The 26339-nt window shown below is 46.3% G+C and overlaps 1 protein-coding gene across 1 annotated transcript; it reads left to right on the top strand.

Moving 5' to 3' along the window:
* LOC311125053 (serine/threonine-protein kinase TAO1-B-like) lies at positions 1 to 25372 on the top strand (the record flags this gene model as incomplete). Its single annotated transcript, XM_084199132.1, has 9 exons — positions 1 to 210; positions 473 to 709; positions 2168 to 2296; positions 8443 to 8526; positions 10669 to 10788; positions 17011 to 17250; positions 17526 to 17738; positions 19207 to 19389; positions 19482 to 25372. The coding sequence occupies 9 exons, from the start codon at positions 1 to 3 to the stop codon at positions 19947 to 19949; spliced, it is 1884 nt and encodes a 627-aa protein (XP_084055258.1). The 3' UTR covers positions 19950 to 25372.
* Between the last annotated feature and the right edge of the window lie 967 nt (positions 25373 to 26339).

The following is a 26339-nucleotide window of genomic DNA, read 5'->3' as shown; positions in this document are numbered from 1 at the left end:
ATGATATGTGACGATGATGATGTTGTTGTTCATGATGATGAAGATGTTGATGATTTATTTCTTGGCCAGGAGGAAGAGGAGTGTTACCATGAGGACCCAGAGGTGCAGGACCATCCCACTGAGCCTCTGGCCGCTCCTGCCCAAACCCCCAGGAAACACTACAGAGAACGCAACAGAGAACACTTTGCCACCATACGCACGGCCTCACTGGTGAGAACACTTTGCTACCATACACTCTGCCTCGCTGGTGAGTCATCTCTCCATCTTTAGTCTTTTTTTTATATTTTGTTTTAATCTCTTTGTCCATTTGGAAACTCTTTCTCTAAATTAGAATAACCACTCGACAACTTCGACACAACAGTAAGTTAACACAACATCTCCTCTCTTTCCCCCCTTTTTCTCTCTCTCTCTCTCTCTCTCGCTCTCACTTTCACTTTCACTTCCACTCTTACTCCCTCTCTCTCCCCCCCAGGTGACTCGTGAGATGCAGGAGCACGAGCAGGACAGTGAGCTGAGGGAGCAGATGTCAGGCTATAAGAGGATGAGGCGTCAGCACCAGAAGCACCTGATGGGTCTGGAGAACAAGCTGAAGGCTGAGATGGACGAACACCGGCTCCGTCTGGACAAAGAGCTGGAGAGCCAGAGGAACAGCTTCGCCCAGGAGATAGAGAAACTGGTCAAGAGACACCAGGCGGCCATGGAGAAAGATGTACGGAGATAAGAGAGAGAGACACACACACACACACACACACACACACACGGAGACACACACACACACACAACACACACACACACACGGAGACACACACACACACACACACACACACACACACACGGAGACACACACACACACACAACACACACACACACACGGAGACACACACACACACACACACACACACGGAGACACACACACACACACACGGAGACACACACACACACACACACACACGGAGACACACACACACACACACACGGAGACACACACACACACACACACACGGAGACACACACACACACACACACACACGGAGACACACACACACACACACACACGGAGACACACACACACACACGGAGACACACACACGGAGACAGAGATACACACCAATGATGTATATCATTTGTGTCACATATATTTATAAACCCTAGATGACTGGCGGGGCGCTGTTTTGAAGCCACAGCGCAGCCATTTTTGTACACTGTTGTAAGAAATAATGTCTACATTTGTTTTTGACAAGTATATTTTATTACAGACACCTTAATGTCTTAAATTACATTTTGTGAATTGAACATAATAATTACAGAAATAAATGCATATTTAAAGTATAATTTTTAGAGAGTACTTATGTTACCGTCCCCACTGCAAACATAAATACATTTTGTCATTTAATTGAGATACTGTAGAATTCCATTCATTCCTATATCGCGGTCGGTTGCTTCAAAGCCTCTCATTGGCCATTACATAGCATCAGTAATCCAAGGTTTATATTCGTCAATGATACACACACACAGAGACAGACAGACACACACACACACACACACACACACACACAGAGACGGACATAAACACACATGGAGACAGAGATATATATATATATATACACACACATACATAAAAAAAAAATTCACAGGAGAGAAACTGATCAAAAACATTGATAATGATGTACAGACACACAGAAAACACAATGAACTCTGTGTGGCCAAAGTACCGCCCGCCAGCCAGCCGACTCAACCCCTGATGGATTTAGGAAGAAAACAAACACGTTTTCAGGGGGGAAATTATTATTTTGGGTTATTCAGGCTACCCTTGAACGTCTTAAACCAGATAGAAAGTATGTAGAAATGATAATGTACCTTTTATATTTTGAAACGACTGACCTTTAATGGATTACATTTCTAAATCCTGATGTGGCCCTTGTCACCTCTGCTATACACTCTACACAGAGGACAGTGGAAACGAAATACACTGCAACTCCTGCTCATGCGGTTTTCTCTCTTTCGTGTGTGTTTGTGCGTGTGTGTGTGTGTGCGCGTGTGTGTGCACGTGTGTGCGCATGTGTGTGCGTGTGTGTTTGTGCGCGTGTGTGTGCGCGTGTGTGTGCGTGCGTGTGTGTGCACGTGTGTGTGTGTGTGTGTGTGTGCGTGTGTGTGTGTGTGTGTGCAGGCGAAGACCTTTAACAACGATGAGAAGAGGTTCCAGCAGCACATTCAGGTCCAGCAGAAGAAAGAACTCAGCAGCTTCCTGGAGTCTCAGAAACGGGAGTACAAACTACGCAAGGAGCGGCTCAAAGAGGTACACACGCTTATATACACACACACACACACTTATATACACACACACACTTATATACACACACACACTTATATACACACACACACACACACACACACACTTATACACACACACTTATATACACACAATATACACACACACACTTATATACACACACACTTATATACACACACACACACTTATATACAGTGAGGGAAAAAAGTATTTGATCCCCTGCTGATTTTGTACGTTTGCCCACTGACAAAGAAATGATCAGTCTATAATTTTAATGGTAGGTTTATTTGAACAGTGAGAGACAGAATAATAACAAAAAAATCCAGAAAAACGCATGTCAAAAATGTTATAAATTGATTTTCATTTTAATGAGGGAAATAAGTATTTGACCCCCTCTCAATCAGAAAGATTTCTGGCTCCCAGGTGTCTTTTATACAGGTAACGAGCTGAGATTAGGAGCACACTCTTAAAGGGAGTGCTCCTAATCTCAGCTTGTTACCTGTATAAAAGACACCTGTCCACAGAAGCAATCAATCAATCAGATTCCAAACTCTCCACCATGGCCAAGACCAAAGAGCTCTCCAAGGATGTCAGGGACAAGATTGTAGACCTACACAAGGCTGGAATGGGCTACAAGACCATCGGCAAGCAGCTTGGTGAGAGTGACAACAGTTGGTGCGATTATTCGCAAATGGAAGAAACACAAAATAACTGTCAATCTCCCTTGGCCTGGGGCTCCATGCAAGATCTCACCTCGTGGAGTTGCAATGATCATGAGAACGGTGAGGAATCAGCCCAGAACTACACGGGAGGATCTTGTCAATGATCTCAAGGCAGCTGGGACCATAGTCACCAAGAAAACAATTGGTAACACACTACGCCGTGAAGGACTGAAATCCTGCAGCACCCGCAAAGTCCCCCTGCTCAAGAAAGCACATATACAGGCCCGTCTGATGTTTGCCAATGAACATCTGAATGATTCAGAGGAGAACTGGGTGAAAGTGTTGTGGTCAGATGATACCAAAATCGAGCTCTTTGGCATCAACTCAACTCGCCGTGTTTGGAGGAGGAGGAATGCTGCCTATGACCCCAAGAACACCATCCCCACCGTCAAACATGGAGGTGGAAACATTTTGCTTTGGGGGTGTTTTTCTGCTAAGGGGACAGGACAACTTCACCGCATCAAAGGGACGATGGACGGGGCCATGTACCGTCAAATCTTGGGTGAGAACCTCCTTCCCTCAGCCAGGGCATTGAAATGGGTCGTGGATGGGTATTCCAGCATGACAATGACCCAAAACACACAGCCAAGGCAACAAAGGAGTGGCTCAAGAAGAAGCACATTAAGGTCCTGGAGTGGCCTAGCCAGTCTCCAGACCTTAATCCCATAGAAAATCTGTGGAGGGAGCTGAAGGTTCGAGTTGCCAAACGTCAGCCTTGAAACCTTAATGAAGATCTGCAAAGAGGAGTGGGACAAAATCCCTCCTGAGATGTGTGCAAACCTGGTGGCCAACTACAAGAAACGTCTGACCTCTGTGATTGCCAACAAGGGTTTTGCCACCAAGTACTAAGTCATGTTTTGCAGAGGGGTCAAGTACTTATTTCCCTTATTAAAAAGCAAATCAATTTATGACATTTTTGACATGCATTTTTCTGGATTTTTTTGTTGTTATTCTGTCTCTCACTGTTCAAATAAACCTACCATTAAAATTATAGACTGATCATTTCTTTGTCAGTGGGAAAATGTACAAAATCACCAGGGGATCAAATACTTTTTTCCCTCACTGTACACACACACACTTATATATACACACACTTATATACACACACACACACTTACATACACACACACACTTATATACACACACACGTATACACATGCACAGAGCAGCTCAAAGAGGTACACACACACTTATATACAGTTGAAGTCGGAAGTTTACATACACCTTAGCCAAATACATTTAAACTCTGTTTTTCACAATTCCTGACATTTAATCCTAGTAAAAATTCCCTGTCTTAGGTCAGTTAGGATCACCACTTTATTTTAAGAATGTGAAATGTCAGAATAATAGTAGAGAGAATGATTTATTTCAGCTTCTATTTATTTCATCACATTCCCAGTGGGTCAGAAGTTTACATACACTCAATTAGTATTTGGTAGCATTGCCTTTAAATTGTTTAACTTGGGTCAAATGTTTCGGGTAGCCTTCCACAAGCTTCCCACAATAAGTTGGGTGAATTTTGGCCCATTCCTCCTGACAGAGCTGGTGTAACTGAGTCAGGTTTGTAGGCCTCCTTGCTCGCACACGCTTTTTCAGTTCTGCCCACACATTTTCTATAGGATTGAGGTCAGGGCTTTGTGATGGTCACTCCAATACCTTGACTTTGTTGTCCTTAAGCCATTTTGCCACAACTTTGGAAGTATGCTTGGGGTCATTGTCCATTTGGAAGACCCATTTGTGACCAAGCTTTATATTCCTGACTGATGTCTTGAGATTTCTTCAATATATCCACAAAATCTTCCTTCCTCATGATGCCATCTATTTTGTGAAGTGCACCAGTCCCCCCTGCAGCAAAACACCCCCACAGCATGATGCTGCCACCCCCATGCTTCACGGTTGGGATGATGTTCTTCGGCTTGCAAGCCGCCCCCTTTTTCCTCCAAACATAACGATGGTCATTATGGCCAAACAATTCTATTTTTGTTTCATCAGACCAGAAGACATCTCTCAAAAAAGTACGATCTTTGTCCCCATGTGCAGTTGCAAACTGTAGTCTGGCTTTTTTATGGCGGTTTTGGAGCAGTGGCTTCTTCCTTGCTGAGCGGCCTTTCAGGTTATGTTGATATAGGACTCGTTTTACTGTGGATATAGATACTTTTGTACCTGTTTCTTCCAGCATCTTCACAAGGTCCTTTGCTGTTGTTCTGGGATTGATTTGCACTTTTCGCACCAAATTACGTTCATCTCTAGGAGACAGAACGCGTCTCCTTCCTGAGCGGTATGACGGCTGCATGGTCCCATGGTGTTTATACTGGCGTACTATTGTTTGTACAGATGAACGTGGTACCTTCAGGCATTTGGAAATTGCTCCCAAGGATGAACCAGACTTGTGGAGGTCTACCATTTTTTTTCCTGAGGTCTTGGCTGATTTCTTTTGATTTTCCCATGATGTCAAGCAAAGAGGCACTGAGTTTGAAGGTAGGCCTTGAAATACATCCACAGGTACACCTCCAATTGACTCAAATGTTGTCAATTAACCTATCAGAAGCTTCTAAAGCCATGACATCATTTTCTGGAATTTTCCAAGCTGTTTAAAGGCACAGTCAACTTAGTGTATGTAAACTTCTGACCCACTGGAATTGTGATACAGTGAATTATAAGTGAAATAATCTGTCTGTAAACAATTGTTGGAAAAATTACTTGTGTCATGCACAAAATAGATGTCCTAACCGACTTGCCAAAACTATAGTTTGTTAACAAGAAACTTGTGGAGTGGTTGAAAAACGAGTTTTAATGACTCCAGCCCAAGTGTATGTCAACTTCCAACTTCAACTGTACACACACTTACACACACACACACACACACACACACACACAGAGCAGCTCAAAGAGGTACACACACACACTTATATGTACTGAACAAAAATATAAACGAAACCATTTCAAAAGATTTTACTGAGTTACAGTTCATATAAGGAAATCAGTCAATTTAAATAAATGAATTAGGCCCTAATCTATGGATTTCACATGACTGGGAATACAGATATGCATAAAAAGGTAGGGGTGTGGATCAGAAAGCCAGTCAGTCTCTGGTGTGACCACCATTTGCCTCATGCAGCGCGACACATCGCCTTCGCATAGAGTTGATCAGGCTGTTGATTGTGGCCTGTGGAATGTTGTCCCACTCCTCTTCAATGGCTGTGCGAAGTTGCTGGATAATGGCGGGAACTGGAACACGCCGTCGTACACGTTAATCCAGAGCATCCCAAACATGTTTAATGGATGACATGTCTGGTGAGTATGCAGGCCATGGAAGAACTGGGACATCTTCAGCTTCCGGGAATTTTGTACAGATCCTTGCAACATGGGCCGTGCGTTATCATGCTGAACCATGAGGTGATGGCGGTGGATGAATGGCATGACAATGGACCTCAGGATCTCGTCATGGTATCTCTGTGCATTCAAATTGCCATCGATAAAATGCAATTGTGTTCGTTGTCCATAGCTTATGCCTGCCCATACCATAACCCCACCGCCACCATGGGGCACTCTGTTCACAACGTTGACATCAGCAAACCACTCGGCCACACGCCATACACTTGGTCTGCAGTTGTGAGGCCGGTTGGACGTACTGCCAAATTCCCTAAAACGACAGAGGCGATTTATGGTAGAGAAATTAACGTTAAATACTCTGGCAACAGCTCTGGTGGACATTCCTGCAGTCAGCATGCAAATTGTGCGCTCCCGTCAACTTGAGACATCTGTGGCATATTGCATATTGTGCGTATGGAACATTTCTGGGAACTTTTATTTCAGCTCATGAAACATGGGAACAATACTTTACATGTTGCGTTTATATTTTTGATCAGTATATACACACACACACACACACACACACACACACACACACACACACACACACACACACACACACACACAGCTCAAATAGGTATTAACACACACACACACACACACACACACACACACACACACACACACAAGGGCCATGGCTTTTGTGGCGCAACAGGTAACGCTGCTTCATGGGTGAACTGGGTCAAGCACTGCTTGGCGTCCCTCGTTCGAGCCCAGTGAGGGACAGGAACAGGGATGGAAGCAAAACTGTTACATTGATGCTGTTGACCCGGATCACTCAGTTGGGCTCTGCCCTGTTGCTGCGGAGACGAGGAGGTCAAAGGCGGGTGAGGGTAGCCGATTATGGAACCGCTAGCTAGGCAGCTGTTAGTGAAATGGAACCGCTAGCTAGGCAGCTGTTCGTGAAATGGAACTGCTAGCTAGGCAGCTGTTAGTGATATGGAACCGCTATTCAGGTAGCTGTTAGTGATATGGAACCGCTAGCTAGGCAGCTGTTTGTGATATGGAACCGCTAGCTAGGCAGCTGTTAGTGATATGGAACTGCTAGCTAGGCAGCTGTTAGTGATATGGAACCGCTAGCTAGGCAGCTGTTAGTGATATGGAACTGCTAGCTAGGTAGCTGTTAGTGATATGGAACGGCTAGCTAGGTAGCTGTTTGTGATATGGAACCGCTAGATAGGTAGCTGTTAGTGTGCGCTAATCTAGTAGCATCCACCTTTGACATCACCCGCTCTAGACCTAGAAGTAGTTATTCCCCTTGCTCTGCTCTGCAAGGGCCGCTGCTTCCAGAGCGGAAGGTAATGGTACATTTTATATTGTGACCATCCTTCCAAATCCTGTCTGGTTGACCTCAACTATTGAAAGTCGGAGGAACTTCAGGAACTTTGTGATTGAATGGGAGTGCTGGTATTCAAGGCTTGCGCTTGATTGGCTCTGAGTATTTAAGTTTTCCCTCTTTTCCTACCGTGTCTTACAAAGTTTTAGTAGCCAATGCGGCATTTGTTTTGTATCATATGCTAGCTAGCTTGTTGCAAATCAGAATAAGAAAGTGTTTGGAGCTCCACCGATGTGAAATATGTTTGGTTTGGTAGATGGCAACTTATTGCTACTAGTTTCCATCTAGACTCCGTCGTACCTGAGGAGCAGTCTGACTGCACGTCTGATGGCTTTTGAGTAGTTTATAGTTCAATTCAGCTTAAAGGGATAGTTGACCTAAATTACAAAAAGACATTGGTTTTCTTACCCTGTAAGCAGTCTATGGACAAGGTATGACAGAAATCCAAAACCAAAGCATGGATTGCTGTCATACCTTGTCCATAGACATGCAGCTATCCCTTTAACGCTGCTTTGCAGGTGTGTTCAGAGGGTCCCTGGTTCGAACGCAGACACTTATTTACACAAAACGTGGAACAGGACCTGGTACGAGAGGCGCACGCACGCACACACACACACATACACACACACACACACACACACACACACACACACACACACACACTGAAACACAAGGAGCATCTGGAAGAGGTAAACACACACTCACTTCTCTCTGTCCTGTAGGAGTTGAGTGAGAACCAGTCGACCCCTAAGAAGGAGAAGCAGGAGTGGCTGTCCAAACAGAAGGAGAACATCCAGCACTTCCAGGTACAGTACACATTACATCAGTGTGAATTATCAAGTAACATCAACGTGAATTATCAAGTAACATCAATGTGAATTACCAAGTTACATCAATGTGAATTATCAAGTAACATCAACGTGAATTATCAAGTAACATCAACGTGAATTACCAAGTTACATCAATGTGAATTATCAAGTAACGTCAAGGTGAATTATCAACTTACGTCAATTATCAAGTAACATTCCTGTGAATTATCAAGTTACATCAACGTGAATTATCAAGTTACATCAACGTGAATTATCAAGTAACATCAACGTGAATTATCAAGTAACATCAACGTGAATTACCAAATTACATCAACGTGAATTATCAAGTAACGTCAAGGTGAATTATCAATTTACGTCAATTATCAAGTAACATTCCTGTGAATTATCAAGTTACATCAACGTGAATTATCAAGTAACATTCCCATTAATTATCAACTTACATCAACGGGAATTATCATGTAACATCATTGTGAATTATCAACTTACATCAACGTCAATTATCAAGTAGCCCAGTCAAAACTGTTCGCTGCTCTGGCACCCCAATGGTGGAACAAGCTCCCTCACGACGCCAGGACAGCGGAGTCACTCACCACCTTCCGGAGACACTTGAAACCCCACCTCTTTAAGGAATACCTGGAATCGGATAAAGTAATCCCTTAACCCACCCCCCCCAAAAAAAAGAAAAAAAAAAAGAAAAATGTTGTAAAGTGGTTATCCCACTGGCTATAAGGTGAATGCACCAATTTGTAAGTCGCTCTGGATAAGAGCGTCTGCTAAATTACGTAAATGTAAAAATGTAAATGTAAGTAACATTCCCGTGAATTATCAAGTAACATTCCCGTGAATTATCAAGTAAGATTCCCGTGAATTATCAAGTAAGATTCCCGTTAATTATCAAGTTACATCAACGTAAATTATCACGTTACATCAATATGAATTATCAACTTACATTAACGTCAATTATCAACTTACATCAATGTAAATTATGAAGTAACATTCCCATGAATTATCAAGTCACATCAACGTGAATTATCAACTTACATCAACGTGAATTATCAAGTAACATTCCCATTCATTATCAACTTACATCAACGTGAATTATCAAGTAACATTCCCATGAATTATCAACTTACATCAACGTCAATTATCAAGTAACATTCCCATGAATTATCAACTTACATCAACGTCAATTATCAAGTAACATTCCCATGAATTATCAACTTACATCAACGTGAATTATCAAGTAACATTCCCATGAATTATCAACTTACATCAACGTCAATTATCAAGTAACATTCCCATGAATTATCAACTTACATCAACGTCAATTATCAAGTAACATTCCCATGAATTATCAACTTACATCAACGTCAATTATCAAGTAACATTCCCATGAATTATCAACTTACATCAACGCCAATTATCAAGTAACATTCCCATTAATTATCAACTTACATCAACGCCAATTATCAAGTAACATTCCCGTGCATTATCAAGTAAGATTCCCGTGAATTATCAAGTTACATCAACGTGAATTATCACGTTACATCAATATGTATTATCAAGTTACATCGACGTCAATTATCGAGATAAAAGCTGTTAACAGGATAAAAGATGTAAAGCTAAATGTGTCTTTACTAAGCCACTATAAAGAGTATCATACCTGCTTATTGCAAGCCTTACTTCCCCCTAATCACGATAAAACAAAAGTTGGTGTGATCTAAACTGGTCATAAAGATGCTCTAAACCTTATAACAAGCTATCAAGCAATAGCCCTCGAGGCTTTAAGTGAAGTGTTACCATGGTCTGTCTGTCCCCTGTTTTATTGTTTCACTTTCTTAATTTATCTATTTGTCTAGAAATGTCACTTTTTATTATTAATTGATGTGAAGCACTTTGCGCTGCATTTTTATTGTACTAAATGTGCTACATAAATATACATTATAATACAATATGTGCCATTTAGCAGACGCTTTTATCCAAAGCGACTTAGTCATGTTTGCATTTTTGTATGTGTGACCCCAGCGGGAATCAAAACCACGACCTTTGGCATTGCAAGCGCCATGCTACCACCTGAGCCACGCATGAAATGAAGTTTGGTTTGATGTGATTTGTCAGGCTGAGGAGGAAGCCAACCTGTTGAGGAGACAGAGACAGTACCTGGAGTTGGAGTGTCGACGCTTCAAACGGAGGATACTCATAGCCAGGCACAATGTGGAGCAGGACCTGGCACGAGAGGTACCACCCCAGCCCACACTACCCCACCCCACACTACCCCACACTACACCACACCACACTACCCTACACCACACTACCCCATACCACCCCACACTACCCAACACTACCCAACACTACCCCATACCACCCCACCCCACACTACCCCACACCACCCCACCCCACACTACCCCACACCACCCCACCCCACACTACCCCACACCACACTACCCCACACTACCCCATACCACACTACCCCACACCACCCCACCCCACACTACCCCACACCACACTACCCCATACCACACTACCCCATACCACACTACCCCATACCACACTACCCCACACTACCCCACACCACACTACCCCATACCACACTACCCCATACCACACTACCCCATACCACACTACCCCACACCACCCCACCCCACACTACACCACACCACACTACCCCATACCACACTACCCCATACCACACTACCCCATACCACACTACCCCACACCACACTACCCCACACCACACTACCCCATACCACACTACCCCATACCACACTACCCCATACCACACTACCCCACACCACACTACCCCACACCACACTACCCCATACCACACTACCCCATACCACACTACCCCACACCACACTACCCCACACCACACTACCCCATACCACACTACCCCATACCACACTACACCACACCACACTACACCACACCACACTACCCCATACCACACTACCCCATACCACACTACCCCACACCACACTACCCCATACCACACTACCCCATACCACACTACCCCATACCACACTACCCCATACCACACTACCCCATACCACACTACCCCACACCACACTACCCCACACCACACTACCCCATACCACACTACCCCATACCACACTACCCCATACCACACTACCCCATACCACACTACCCCACACCACACCACACTACCCCACCCCACACTACCCCACACTACCCCACACCACCCCACCCCACACCACACTACCCCACACTACCCCACCCCACACCACACTACCCCACCCCACACTACCCCACACCACACCACCCCACACTACCCCACCCCACACTACCCCACACTACCCCACCCCACACCACACTACCCCACCCCACACTACCCCACACTACCCCACACCACCCCACCCCACACTACCCCACACCACCCCACCCCACACCACACTACCCCACACTACCCCACCCCACACCACACTACCCCACCCCACCCCACACTACCCCACACCACACCACCCCACACTACCCCACCCCACACTACCCCACACTACCCCACCCCACACCACACTACCCCACCCCACCCCACACTACACCACACCACCCCACACCACCCCACACTACCCCACACCACACTACCCCACACTACCCCACACCACACTACCCCACACCACACTACCCCACACCACACCACACTACCCCACACCACACTACCCCACACTACCCCACACTACCCCACACCACACTACCCCATACCACACCACACTACCCCACCCCACACTACCCCACACCACACTACCACACCACACACCACCCCTCCTACACCACCCCACCCCACCCCACCCCACCTCATACCACCCCTCCTACACCACCCCACCCCACCCCACCCCACCTCATACCACCCCTCCTACACCACCCCACACCACCTCACCTCACACCACCCCACCTCACACCACCCCACACCACACCAAACCACACCACCTCACCTCACACCACCCCACCTCACACCACACCACCCCACCGCACACCACCCCACCTCACACACCACACCACCCCATTCCACACACCACCCTACACCAAGATGGCGTAGCAGTGCAGTCGTGTACTCTGTAGTGTGTTCGTGTAAATAGCCTGTTTTTTTATTCGTATATATTTCTCTCTCACTTTCCATCCTTTAACTAAATATACTTTCCTGCAACCCGCCTCAACCAATGTGGAACGGATTCTATTATTTCTTTATTTTTATCAAGAACCTACGGCTGAAACTAGCCAGCTAACTAGCTACTCATCACTGTCCGTGGCCTGCACTACCTACCAGCCAGCTCTAGCCTGGACAATTATCGGCCAGTCTGCACAGCGTGCTATCGACCCAGAGCATATCGGATTTTCTGCCGGAATCACTGAATCACTGGACCTTAACACCGGACCATCGCAACTAGCTAGCTGCAACCGAATGGCTGTTGTTGGCTAATCATCACTTCCCGATGTACCAGTTAGCCTTGAGCTATCCTCGAGCCAGGCCCATCTCCCGGCTATCTACCTCTCTGCCAACCGGACGGGACCTCCTAGTGTCGACACGGAGCCCCGCCGATCCATCACGACTGGTCTGCCGACGTAATCGTCTGATGTGGTTTCAACAAGCTTCCCGTTGCAACGACCACGAAGATCCATCTGCTAGCCCCGGCCCGCTAGCACACGCAATCAACAGCCGTGCCTCCTGCTCGCCTGTGCTTTAGCAGCCTACGATCTGCTCCCGGACTTACCTATTGCTGTTCACTGGACCTTATGATCACTCAACTACACAGCTAATGCCTGCTGGACTGTTCCTTTACACGGTACCCCATCCTGTTTATCTGTTTAGCCTCAGCCCAAACTTTCGTCACCATTACCAGTTGTTGTCTTAGCCCTCTCGAATAACACCTGTGATTGCATTATGCCTCTCTCCCATGTTAATATGCCTAGCCATTTGCTGTATGGGTTAGTTCTTATTATACAATTTCACCGTAGAGCCCCAAGTTCAGCTCAACCAGCCTCAGAGAGCTCCTTTGTCCCACCCCCCATACATGCAGAGACCGGCTCAATCGGTACCTCCAGTGATGCTATCTCTTTCATAGTTACCCAATGCTTAGGTGTACCTCCACTGTACTCATATCCTTCCATATCCTTGTCTGTACATAATGCCCTGAATTAATTCTACAACGCACGGAAATCTGCCCCTCTTCTCTGTACCCAACGCACTAGAAGACCAGTTCTTAAAGCCTTTAGCCTTTAGCCATATCCTTATTCTATTCCTCCTCTGTTCCTCTGGTGATGTAGAGGTTAACCTAGGCCCTGTAGCCCCCAGTATCACTCCTACTCCCCAGGCGCTATCATTTGTTGACTTCTGTAATCGTAAAAGCCTTGGTTTCTTGCATGTTAACATCAGAAGTCTCCTCCCCAAGTTTGAGCTATTCACTGCGTTAGCACACTCCGCCAACCCTGATGTTCTAGCAGTGTCTGAATCCTGGTTTACGAAGGCCACCAAAAATTCAGAGGGGGGCGGAGTTGCAATCTACTGGGGGCGGAGTTGCAATCTACTGTAGAGATAGCCTGCAGAGCTCTATCATACTATCCAGGTCTGTGCCCAAACAGTTTGAGCTTCTACTTCTAAAAATCCATCTTTCCAGAAATAAGTACCTCACTGTTGCCGCTTGCTACAGACCCCCCTCAGCCCCCAGTTGTGCCCTGGACACCATATGTGAATTGATTGTCCCCCATCTATCCTCAGAGTTCGTACTTCTTGGTGACCTAAACTGGGATATGCTTAACACCCCGGCCGTCCTACAATCTAAACTAGATGCCCTCAATCTCACACAAATGATCAAGGAACCTACTAGGTACAACCCTAAATCCGTAAACATGGGCACCCTCATAGATATCATCCTGACTAATTTACCCTCTAAATACACCTCCGCTGTCTTCAACCAGGATCTCAGCGATCACTGCCTCATTGCCTGCGTCCGTAATGGGTCCGCGGTCAAACGACCACCCCTCATCACTGTCAAACGCTCCCTAAAACACTTCAGCGAGCAGGCCTTTCTAATTGACCTGGCCCAGGTATTCTGGATGGATATTGACCTCATTCCGTCAGTAGAGGATGCCTGGATGTTGTTCAAAAGTGCTTTCCTCTCCATCTTAAATAAGCATGCCCCATTAAAAAAAAAATGTCAACAAGCATTTTGCTACGGTTGGCCATGCTTTCCACTGGCTACCCCTACCCCGGCCACCAGCTCCACTGGCTACCCCTACCCCGGCCACCAGCTCTGCACCCTCCGCTGCAACTTGCCCATGCCCCCCCCCCCCCCCTTCTCCTTCACCCAAATTCAGATAGCTGATGTTCTGAAAGAGCTGCAAAATCTGGACCCCTACAAATCAGCTGGGCTAGACAATCTGGACCCTTTCTTTCTAAAATTAGCTGCCGAAATTGTCGCAACCCCTATCACCAGCCTGTTCAACCTCTCGTATCGTCTGAGATCCCCAGACATTGGAAAGCTGCCGCGGTCATCCCCCTCTTCAAAGGGGGCGACACTCTAGATCCAAACTGTTACAGACTTATATCCATCCTGCCCTGCCTTTCGAAAGTATTTGAAAGCCAAGTTAACAAACAGATCACCGACCATTTCGAATCACACCGTACCTTCTCCGCTATGCAATCTGGTTTCTGAGATGGTCATGGGTGCACCTCAGCCACACTCAAGGTCCTAAACGATATTATAACCGCGATCGATAAGACGGTACTGTGCAGCCGTCTTCCTCGACCTGGCCAAGGCTTTCGACTCTGTCAACCACCGCATTCCTATTGGCAGATTAAATAGCCTTGGTTTCTCAAATGACTGCAGACTGCATCTGGCCCTTCATTGGACACTGTGTTAACAAACCTCCAAACGAGCTTCAATGCCATACAACACTCCTTCCGTGGCCTCCAACTACTCTTAAACGCTAGTAAAACTAAATGCATGCTCTTCAATCGAACGCTGCTTGCACCCGCCTGCCCGACTAGAATCACTACTCTCGGCGGGTCTGACTTAGAATATGTGGACAACTACAAATACCTAGGTGTCTGGTTAGACCGTAAACTCTCCTTCCAGACTCACAAGCATCTCCAATCCAAAGTTAAATCTAGAATCGGCTTCCTATTTCGCAACAAAGCCTCCTTCACTCATGCTGCTAAACATTCCCTCGTAAAACGGACTATCCTACCGATCCTTGACTTCGGCGATGTCATTTACAAAATAGCCTTCAACACTCTACTCAAGCAAATTGGATGTAGTCTATCACAGTGCCATCCGTTTTGTCACCAAAGCCCCATATACTACCCACCATTGTGACCTGTACGCTCTTGTTGGCTGGCCCTCACTACATATTAGTCGCCAAACCCACTGGCTCCAGGTCATCTATAAATCACTTCTAGGCAAATCCCCGCCTTATCTTAGATCATTGGTCACCATAGCAACACCCACCCATAGTAGGTCATCCCCAAAGCCAACACCTCCTTTGGCCGCCATTCCTTCCAGTTCTCTGCTGCAAATGACTGGAATGAATTGCAAAAATCTCTGAAGCTGGAGACATTTATCTCCCTCACTATCTTTAAGCATCAGTTGTCAGAGCAGCTTACCGATCACTGCACCTGTACACAGCCCATCTGTAATTAGCCCACCCAACTACCTCATCCCCATATTGTTATTTACATTGTTATTTATTTTGCTCATTTGCACCCCAGTATCTCTATTTGCACATCATCTTCTGCACATCTATCATTCCAGTGTTAATACTAAATTGTAATTAAAACCTATTGTAAAGTGGTTGTCCCACTGGCTATCATAAGGTGAATGCACCAATTTGTAAGTCGCTCTGGATAAGAGCGTCTGCTAAATGACGTAAATGTAAATGTAATTGACTGTATGTATAGATTTTCTATTGTGTTATTGACTGTACGTTTTGTTTACCCCATATGTAACTCTGTGTTGTTGTTGTTTTTATCACACTGCTTTGCTTTATCTTGGCCAGGTCGCAGTTGTAAATGAGAACTTGTTCTCAACTGGCTTACCTGGTTAAATAAAAATAAACGCCAAACCACCCCACACCACCACCCCACACCACCCTACACCACATCCCCAAACCACCCCACACCACCCTACACCACACCCCCCAAACCACCCCACACCACCCTACACCACACCCCCCAAACCACCCCACACCACCCGACACCACACCCCCAAACCACCCCACACCACCACACCCCAAACCACCCCACACCACCACACCCCCTCTCTCTCCTCCCCCCTCTTTCAACCACCTCTCTTTCTCTCCTCCATCTGTTTCAACCCCTCGCTTCTCTCTCTTCTCCCTCTCTCTTCTCTCTCTCTTCTCCCTCTCTTCTCTCTCTTCTCCCTCTCTCTTCTCCCTCTCTCTCTTCTCCCTCTCTCTCTCCTCCCTCTCTCTCTTCTCCCTGTCGCTCAGGAGTTGAATAAGCGTCAGACCCAGAAGGACCTGGAGCATGCCATGCTGCTCAGACATCACGAGTCGATGCAGGAGCTGGAGTTCAGACATCTGGGAACCATCCAGAAGATGAGGGCGGAGCTTATCAGGACGCAGCACCAGACGGAACTGACCAATCAGCTGGAGTACAACAAGAGGAGGGAGAGAGAGCTGAGACGCAAACACGTCATGGAGGTCCGACAGCAGCCCAAGAGTTTAAAGGTAAAGGACACTTAGTGACACAGAGACACACAGAGAGAGAGGCACAGAGAGAGAGAGGCACAGAGAGAGAGAGGCACAGAGAGAGAGAGGCACACACACACAGAGAGAGAGACACACAGAGAGACACACACACACAGAGAGACACACGCACACACAAAGATTTGTGGATGCACAGACAAATGCATAGATTTAGTATGAGGGAATCTCATTCAAAGCAACGTTCCATGGTGGGCAATATTAGTTTTACCATTTTCAACACCCCCCCCCCCCCCCAGTCCAAGGAGCTGCAGATTAAGAAGCAGTTCCAGGACACGTGTAAGATCCAGACACGTCAGTACAAGGCCCTGAGACACCACCTGTTGGAGAGCACTCCCAAGGCCGACCACAAGGCGGTGCTCAAGAGACTGAAGGAGGAGCAGACCAGGAAACTGGCCATCCTGGCCGAGCAGTACGACCACTCTATCAACAACATGCTGTCCACACAGGCTGTGAGTACCACACACACTCTAGTCTACACAGGCTGTGAGTACCACACACACTCTAGTCCACACAGGCTGTGAGTACCACACACACACACTAGTCTACACAGGCTGTGAGTACCACACACACACACTAGTCTACACAGGCTGTGAGTACCACACACACACTCTAGTCTACACAGGCTGTGAGTACCACACACACACACTAGTCTACACAGGCTGTGAGTACCACACACACACTCTAGTCCACACAGGCTGTGAGTACCACACACACACTCTAGTCTACACAGGCTGTGAGTACCACACACACTCTAGTCCACACAGGCTGTGAGTACCACACACACACACTAGTCTACACAGGCTGTGAGTACCACACACACTCTAGTCCACACAGGCTGTGAGTACCACACACACACTCTAGTCTACACCGGCTGTGAGTACCACACACACACACTAGTCCACACCGGCTGTGAGTACCACACACACTCTAGTCTACACAGGCTGTGAGTACCACACACACACTCTAGTCTACACAGGCTGTGAGTACCACACACACTCTAGTCCACACCGACTGTGAGTACCACACACACACACTAGTCCAAACAGGCTGTGAGTACCACACACACACACTAGTCTACACAGGCTGTGAGTACCACACACACACTCTAGTCTACACCGGCTGTGAGTACCACACACACACACTAGTCTACACAGGCTGTGAGTACCACACACACACTCTAGTCCACACAGGCTGTGAGTACCACACACACACACTAGTCTACACAGGCTGTGAGTACCACACACACTAGTCCACACAGGCTGTGAGTACCACACACACTCTAGTCTACACCGGCTGTGAGTACCACACACACACACTAGTCCACACCGGCTGTGAGTACCACACACACACACTAGTCTACACAGGCTGTGAGTACCACACACACACACTAGTCTACACAGGCTGTGAGTACCACACACACACACTCTAGTCCACACAGGCTGTGAGTACCACACACACACTCTAGTCCACACAGGCTGTGAGTACCACACACACACTCTAGTCTACACCCAATCTGTGTACCACACACAGGCAAAAGAGATGCTCAATCCCAAATTGGTCCCTTGTGCCTTCCCCAAATGGCTTTAAAAAGGCTAGATGGAGTTAGTGAATCACTTCAGATCTAAAAGGCTAGACCTCCCTCCCTCCCTCCCTCTCTCCCTCCCTTCCTCTCTCCCTCCCTCCCTTCCTCTCTCCCTCCCTCCCTCTCTCCTTCCCTCCCTCTCTCTCTCCCCTCCCTTCCTCTCTCCCTCCCTCCCTCCCTCCCTCCCTCCCTCCCTCCCTCCCTCCCTCCCTCTCTCCCTCCCTCTCTCTCTCTCTCTCCCCTCCCTCCCTCCCTCCCTCTCTCTCTCTCCCCTCCCTCCCTCCCCTCCCTCTCTATTTCGTCCCTCCTCCCTTTACTCCTCTCTCCCTCTCCAGCTGCGATTGGACGAAGCTCAAGAGGGGGAGTGTCAGGTGCTGAGGCAGCAGCTGCAGCAGGAGTTGGAGCTGCTGAACGCCTACCAGAGTAAGATCAAGATGCAGACAGACGCCCAGCACGACAGAGAGCGGAGGGAGCTGGAGCAGAGAGTGTCGCTCCGCAGGGCTCTACTGGAACACAAGGTGGGGACTGGGAGGGAAGGTGTTGGCATCACAGTGTGTGTGTGTGTGTCTTGACTGTTTCTCTCTCGGTGTGTGTGTGTGTGTCCCTCCAGATTGAGGAGGAGATGCTGTCTCTGCAGAACGAGCGTGTGGAGCGGATCAGGTCCCTGTTGGAGCGCCAGGCCAGAGAGATGGAGGCCTTCGACTCAGAGTCCATGAGACTAGGCTTCAGCAACATGGTCCTCTCTAACCTGCAGGGCTCTGGCTCAGAGACACACGGTAGCCCAGGGGGCTGGGGAGGGTCTCAGCATGGTCACAGCCAACACCAGGGGGGGTCCAACTCCCAGCAGCCGTGGGGTCACCCTGTGCTGGCTGGGGGACCCCCTCCCTGGAGCCTGCACCAGCCCTCTGGAGGGGGGAATCAGAGGGGGAGTGGGGGGGGCGTGGGGGGGGCCAGGAACAGCCCCCAGGCTATGAGGAGGGCGTCGACATCGGGAGGGGGGCGGAGCGAACAGGGCATGAGCAGGAGCGCCAGCATCACCTCCCAGATCTCCAACGGATCACACCTGTCATACACCTAGACACACACACACACTGACACACACACTGAACTAAAGACACACACACTGAACTAAAGACACACACACTGAACTAAAGACACACACACTGAACTAAAGACACACACACTGAACTAAAGACACACACACTGAACTAAAGACACACACACTGAACTAAAGACACACACACTGAACTAAAGACACACACACACTAAAGACACACACACTGAACTAAAGACACACACACTGAACTAAAGACACACACACTGAACTAAAGACACACACACTGAACTAAAGACACACACACTGAACTAAAGACACACACACACACACAAAAGACACACACACACACACAAAAGACACACACACACACTGAACTAAAGACACACACACACACTGAACTAAAGACACACACACACACACTAAAGACACACACACACACTAAAGACACACACTGAACTAAAGACACACACACACACTGAACTAAAGACACACACACACACACACTGAACTAAAGACACACACACACACACTAAAGACACACACACACACTAAAGACACACACTGAACTAAAGACACACACACACACACACTGAACTAAAGACACACACACACACTGAACTAAAGACACACACACACTAAAGACACACACACTGAACTAAAGACACTTTTGATACACCTGACCAAACCATAATCACACAGGGATGCTGGTCTTCCACACACACACACACACATACACACAAACACACAAACATACACACAAACACACACACACACACACACATACGTACACGGCTAGCATACACATTGGAAACAGCACCCTAGGTTGGGGGGGTCATAGGGGAAGTCAATATCCCTTCCTGTTTTCTCCCTTTCTCTCCCTTCCTCTCTCTCCCTTCCTCTCTCTCCCTCTTCCTCTCTCTCCCTCTTCCTCTCTCTCCCTCTTCCTCTTCAACACTGTCATCCTCTGTTCAACACTGATAGTGTATAGACTATAGAATACAGTAACCCAGCCATGTTAGAATACAGTAACCCAGCCATGTCAGAATACAGTAACCCAGCCATGTTAGAATACAGTAACCCAGCCATGTCAGAATACAGTAACCCAGCCATGTCAGAATACAGTAACCCAGCCATGTCAGAATACACTAACTCAGCCATGTCAGAATACACTAACTCAGCCATGTCAGAATACACTAACTCAGCCATGTCAGAATACAGTAACCCAGCCATGTTAGAATACAGTAACCCAGCCATGTCAGAATACAGTAACCCAGCCATGTCAGAATACAGTAACCCAGCCATGTCAGAATACAGTAACCCAGCCATGTCAGAATACAGTAACCCAGCCATGTCAGAATACAGTAACCCAGCCATGTCAGAATACAGTAACCCAGCCATGTCAGAATACAGTAACCCAGCCATGTTAGAATACAGTAACCCAGCCATGTCAGAATACAGTAACCCAGCCATGTCAGAATACAGTAACCCAGCCATGTCAGAATACAGTAACCCAGCCATGTCAGAATACACTAACCCAGCCATGTCAGAATACACTAACCCAGCCATGTCAGAATACACTAACCCAGCCATGTCAGAATACAGTAACCCAGCCATGTCAGAATACAGTAACCCAGCCATGTCAGAATACAGTAACCCAGCCATGTCAGAATACAGTAACCCAGCCATGTCAGAATACAGTAACCCAGCCATGTCAGAATACACTAACCCAGCCATGTCAGAATACAGTAACCCAGCCATGTCAGAATACAGTAACCCAGCCATGTCAGAATACAGTAACCCAGCCATGTCAGAATACAGTAACCCAGCCATGTCAGAATACAGTAACCCAGCCATGTCAGAATACAGTAACCCAGCCATGTCAGAATACAGTAACCCAGCCATGTCAGAATACAGTAACCCAGCCATGTCAGAATACAGTAACCCAGCCATGTCAGAATACAGTAACCCAGCCATATCAGAATACAGTAACCCAGCCATGTCAGAATGTAGATGTGCCATAGTCTAATAATGTCAAACTACGCCAGTCTCCTCATGTCACGTTGTTTGCCATAGACCCACACACACACTTTAAACAAGACTGTCTAAATCACTTTTGGCAGTCCTTTACTAGAGATGGTATAATGCAGTCCTTCAGGAAGTTGTCATTGACAGAGTATAATGCAGTCCTTCAGGAAGTTGTCATTGATAGAGTATAATGCAGTCCTTCAGGAAGTTGTCATTGACAGAGTATAATGCAGTCCTTCAGGAAGTTGTCATTGACAGAGTATAATGCAGTCCTTCAGGAAGTTGTCATTGACAGAGTATAATGCAGTCCTTCAGGAAGTTGTCATTGACAGAGTATAATGCAGTCCTTCAGGAAGTTGTCATTGACAGAGTATAATGCAGTCCTTCAGGAAGTTGTCATTGATAGAGTATAATGCAGTCCTTCAGGAAGTTGTCATTGATAGAGTCTAATGCAGTCCTTCAGGAAGTTGTCATTGACAGAGTCTAATGCAGTCCTTCAGGAAGTTGTCATTGATAGAGTATAATGCAGTCCTTCAGGAAGTTGTCATTGATAGAGTCTAATGCAGTCCTTCAGGAAGTTGTCATTGACAGAGTATAATGCAGTCCTTCAGGAAGTTGTCATTGACAGAGTCTAATGCAGTCCTTCAGGAAGTTGTCATTGACAGAGTATAATGCAGTCCTTCAGGAAGTTGTCATTGACAGAGTATAATGCAGTCACACATGTCATGATGCTTATAATATCTACTACAGTGCCAACAGTTAGATCAAACACATTTGGGATTTTATTCGAAGTCAAACAAAAAAAAAAAACATGAATACTCAGATCGACTTATGTCCATTCCTGAAACAGGTTTGTTTTGAATGCGACACAGAAAGACATAGCAAGAGGAACGTTGTAGAAGGGTTGTCAGCCAATCAGAATGTGTGTTCAACAGGGAGTAGTTTTACTATATGGATGTGTCTCAAATGGCACCCTATTCCCTACATAGTGCACTACTTTTGACCAGGGCCCTTGGTCAAAGGTAGTGCGCTACATGGGGAATGAATAGGGTGCCATTTGAGATGCAGACTTAAGACTGTGGTCAAGGGAGTTATTGACTTCTATGTTTGTCCTAAACTGGAAGCCCACTCCTCAGGTAGAGATGCCAAAGAGAAGAGGCCTCCAGTGAGAGATCCTTCTCTATCATATCCATGTTGGCCAGAAGTGGCCAATGCAGGGGGTGCAGACTTTTGTTCCAACCCAGCACTAACATTTGGCCCTCTATGTAGATGTAAGCCAAAAGGCCGACAGGCTTCTCAGGGTTCACAGTTAGTTTTCCACAGCCTCCTGTGTGTCAGTTATAGCCAATAGGATGGTCAGTCTGAGCGATGCGATGCTCTCATAGGTCCACGTCCCTGTCAGTCTCTGGTCTGGGCGGACATTTTGATCCCATGACAACAGCACTTTGCCACGATCATGTGACTTTACAGGGATACTAGCACATACCTATACTTCTTTAATGTCCACATGCACAATGATCCAAATTCACCATATCTCTCACTCACCCACTCTTACCTTTTTCACCATCTCTCTCACCCACTCTTACCTTTTTCACCATCTCTCTCACCCACTCTTACCTTTTCACCCACTCTTACCTTTTCACCATCTCTCTCACCCACTCTTACCTTTCCTCCCTCTCTGTTTCCTTTTACCTCTACCCCTCAACAGTTCCCCTCCCCCATGCCCCCCCCCCACCTATGGAGCTGCTGGTGTTTATGAACAGAGTGATACGAGAGGGTGGGTGTATAGAACTGGTAAAGGAGGTTAAGGCCAAGTTAAAGAGTGATTAAGGAAGATCGGTGGAAGAAAGGATTTTGGGATTACGGAGCAGGAAGAGAACTTGCAGTGAGGGGTTTACAGAATGTTGAAAGGAGAGTGAGGAAGTTATAGAATGGTGTAAGTATACTGTAGAATAGTATAGTACATTACAGTATAGCTGTTGGTTTATGACTGCTGAATGTCCTTTTGGGTGGGTGGGTGGTGAAGCTGCTGTCGCCCCCCGCAATGCTCCTGCACCCCCCCCCAGCTCAAGATCACCCCGTCGTTACCGCCCCCCTACCACTTCCTCCCCACCGGACCACCCTCCGAACCCCTCCTCAAACAGACAGACCCACCTACCCCCTGGAAGGAACGTATAGGAGAATATTTATGTATAAAATAAAGTGTATAGATATAAAGGTTTATATGAGAAGTGAAGAGCGGATATATAAAGGTGGGGGAGGTGTGGCGAAATAAGCATATACAAATATAATATATATATATATAGTCGATTTAACGTCGATTTCATGTGGAATGTATAGGATAAAATGTGTTAATATTGTACATTTAGAATAAAAAAATAATTTAAAACAAAGAAAAACAAAGAAAAGTCGAGACAAATTAACTGCTTGTATTGTAAAGTCACAAACCACTGTGATAACTGATAGGGTCTCGAACGATGGTATTAAACAATTTTTTTTTTTTTTTAAACATAGTCAACAACATACCTTGTACACACACACAAGAAGGTTTGGTTCTGGGGCAGTTCCATTGGGAGTTCCATTGGATCGATCCTATTGAGTTCCGTTGGAGCCCATTGAGTTCCATTGGAGACCATTGAGTTCCGTTGAATTCTATTGAGTTCCATTGGAGACCATTGAGTTCCGTTGGAGCCCATTGAGTTCCATTGGAGACCATTGAGTTCCGTTGGAGCCCATTGAGTTCCGTTGGAGCCCATTGAGTTCCATTGAAGACCATTGAGTTCCGTTGAATTCTATTGAGTTCCATTGTCTCCACCAGTTCAGACTCTTCACTGACCAGTGAACAATTATCTATCTTCTCTCTTTCACACTCATCCTTTCTGAAAAGAACCTTCCGGTCTCTCCCCAAACTGAGGAGGATGTGCTGTACTCCTCCACCTTCACCCCCCTCCCTTTTTAAGGCTTTTTTATTTTCTGTTGGTGTTTTTATTTCTCTTATTGAGAGAAATGTATTTTTTTAAATCTAAATTGATTGATCTAATTTCGATTGGCCATATTCTGATGAGATCTACTTTGAATGGTCAGATTAAAATAAGAGATCCACTCTGATTGGTTGGTCCTTTGGGAGGTGGGATGACATCTCTGTATGGTCTGTTTGATCAGTATTCCTCTCCAGGTTGAGTTACAGTACCCATTCCCACGTAACCTGTATTAAACTGTATAGATTGTGCAAAAAAAATACATGTCTGAAAGATTACATAAAAGAAAACCTATACATTACTGAAACATAAAGTGATTTAAAATGTATAAAAGAAGTTGAGAAACAGTTTTAGGGGACAAATGTAATGTTTTGTAATTACTGTCTTTGTTGGAAGAGGGCTACTGGACAAAGAATCTACTGTAATAAAGTAATTTTAGTACTTCTGAGTCCTGTCGGAGTGTAGTTGGGGGGGGTTCAGTGTGAGGATGTGTGTGTGCGCGTGCATACTGCTTATTCAAAAACTCTGCAAGACAATGACAGTAGATGATTGTGGAAAGAATACAAATCCTTCTAGCTTTACTCAAAGAAGATGTATAACCGAACAAACCCATGGGGCGGCGCACAATTGGCCCAGCGTCGTCCAGGGTAGGGGAGGGAATGGCCGGCAGGGATGTAGCTCAGTTGGTAGAGCATGGCGTTTGCAACGCCAGGGTTGTGGGTTCGATTCCCATGGGGGGCCAGTATGAAAAAAATAATGTATGCACTCACTTAACTGTAAGTCGCTCTGGATAAGAGCGTCTGCTAAATGACTAAAATGTAAATGTAAAAATGAACAACATGACCAGGAGTTTTTCTATGTTAGGTCACGTGGTTGGTCGGGTACGGCACCTTGCACTGTTGAAATGGCATTTCATTCTATATAGGCCCCTTTCTGTGTTTGCAAACATTGCCGCACGAGGGCGATGCGCGCGCAAAACCCCTCCCTGCTAATATGGAAACCGCTAGTTACGGATGTAGTATATCTGGAACCGCTAGTTATGGATGCAGGGCCTTGCGCCAGAACAAATCAGTTTGGACGGGCCTTTGATATCCTGGCTGGCAAGTTTTTTTTCAGGGGACCTCCTGTGTGGTGGATGTGGTGGGTTAAGACAATCAGAAATCAGACATTGCCAAATGTGGACTTTCCTACATTTGCACGCAGCAGGCCAGGTAAATGACGAATTATTACATGCATTAGCAGATATTAATGCAATCAAATTACGGGGGATTAACGGTACATTTACTAGGCCTACTACTGGTGACGTATGTAATGTATTTACATTTACATACATACATTAATTGTATTGGGGAATTAATCAAAAAAGAAAGGGCAAACAATTCACAGAATGAAACAATGAATGCGAAAG

Source organism: Coregonus lavaretus (genome assembly GCF_964263955.1).
Source record: "Coregonus lavaretus genome assembly, contig: HAP1_SCAFFOLD_2813, whole genome shotgun sequence".
In the NCBI taxonomy this organism is placed as follows: domain Eukaryota; kingdom Metazoa; phylum Chordata; class Actinopteri; order Salmoniformes; family Salmonidae; genus Coregonus; species Coregonus lavaretus.
Note: the sequence above shows the minus strand (reverse complement) of the source record. Positions and strands in the feature narration are given on the sequence as shown.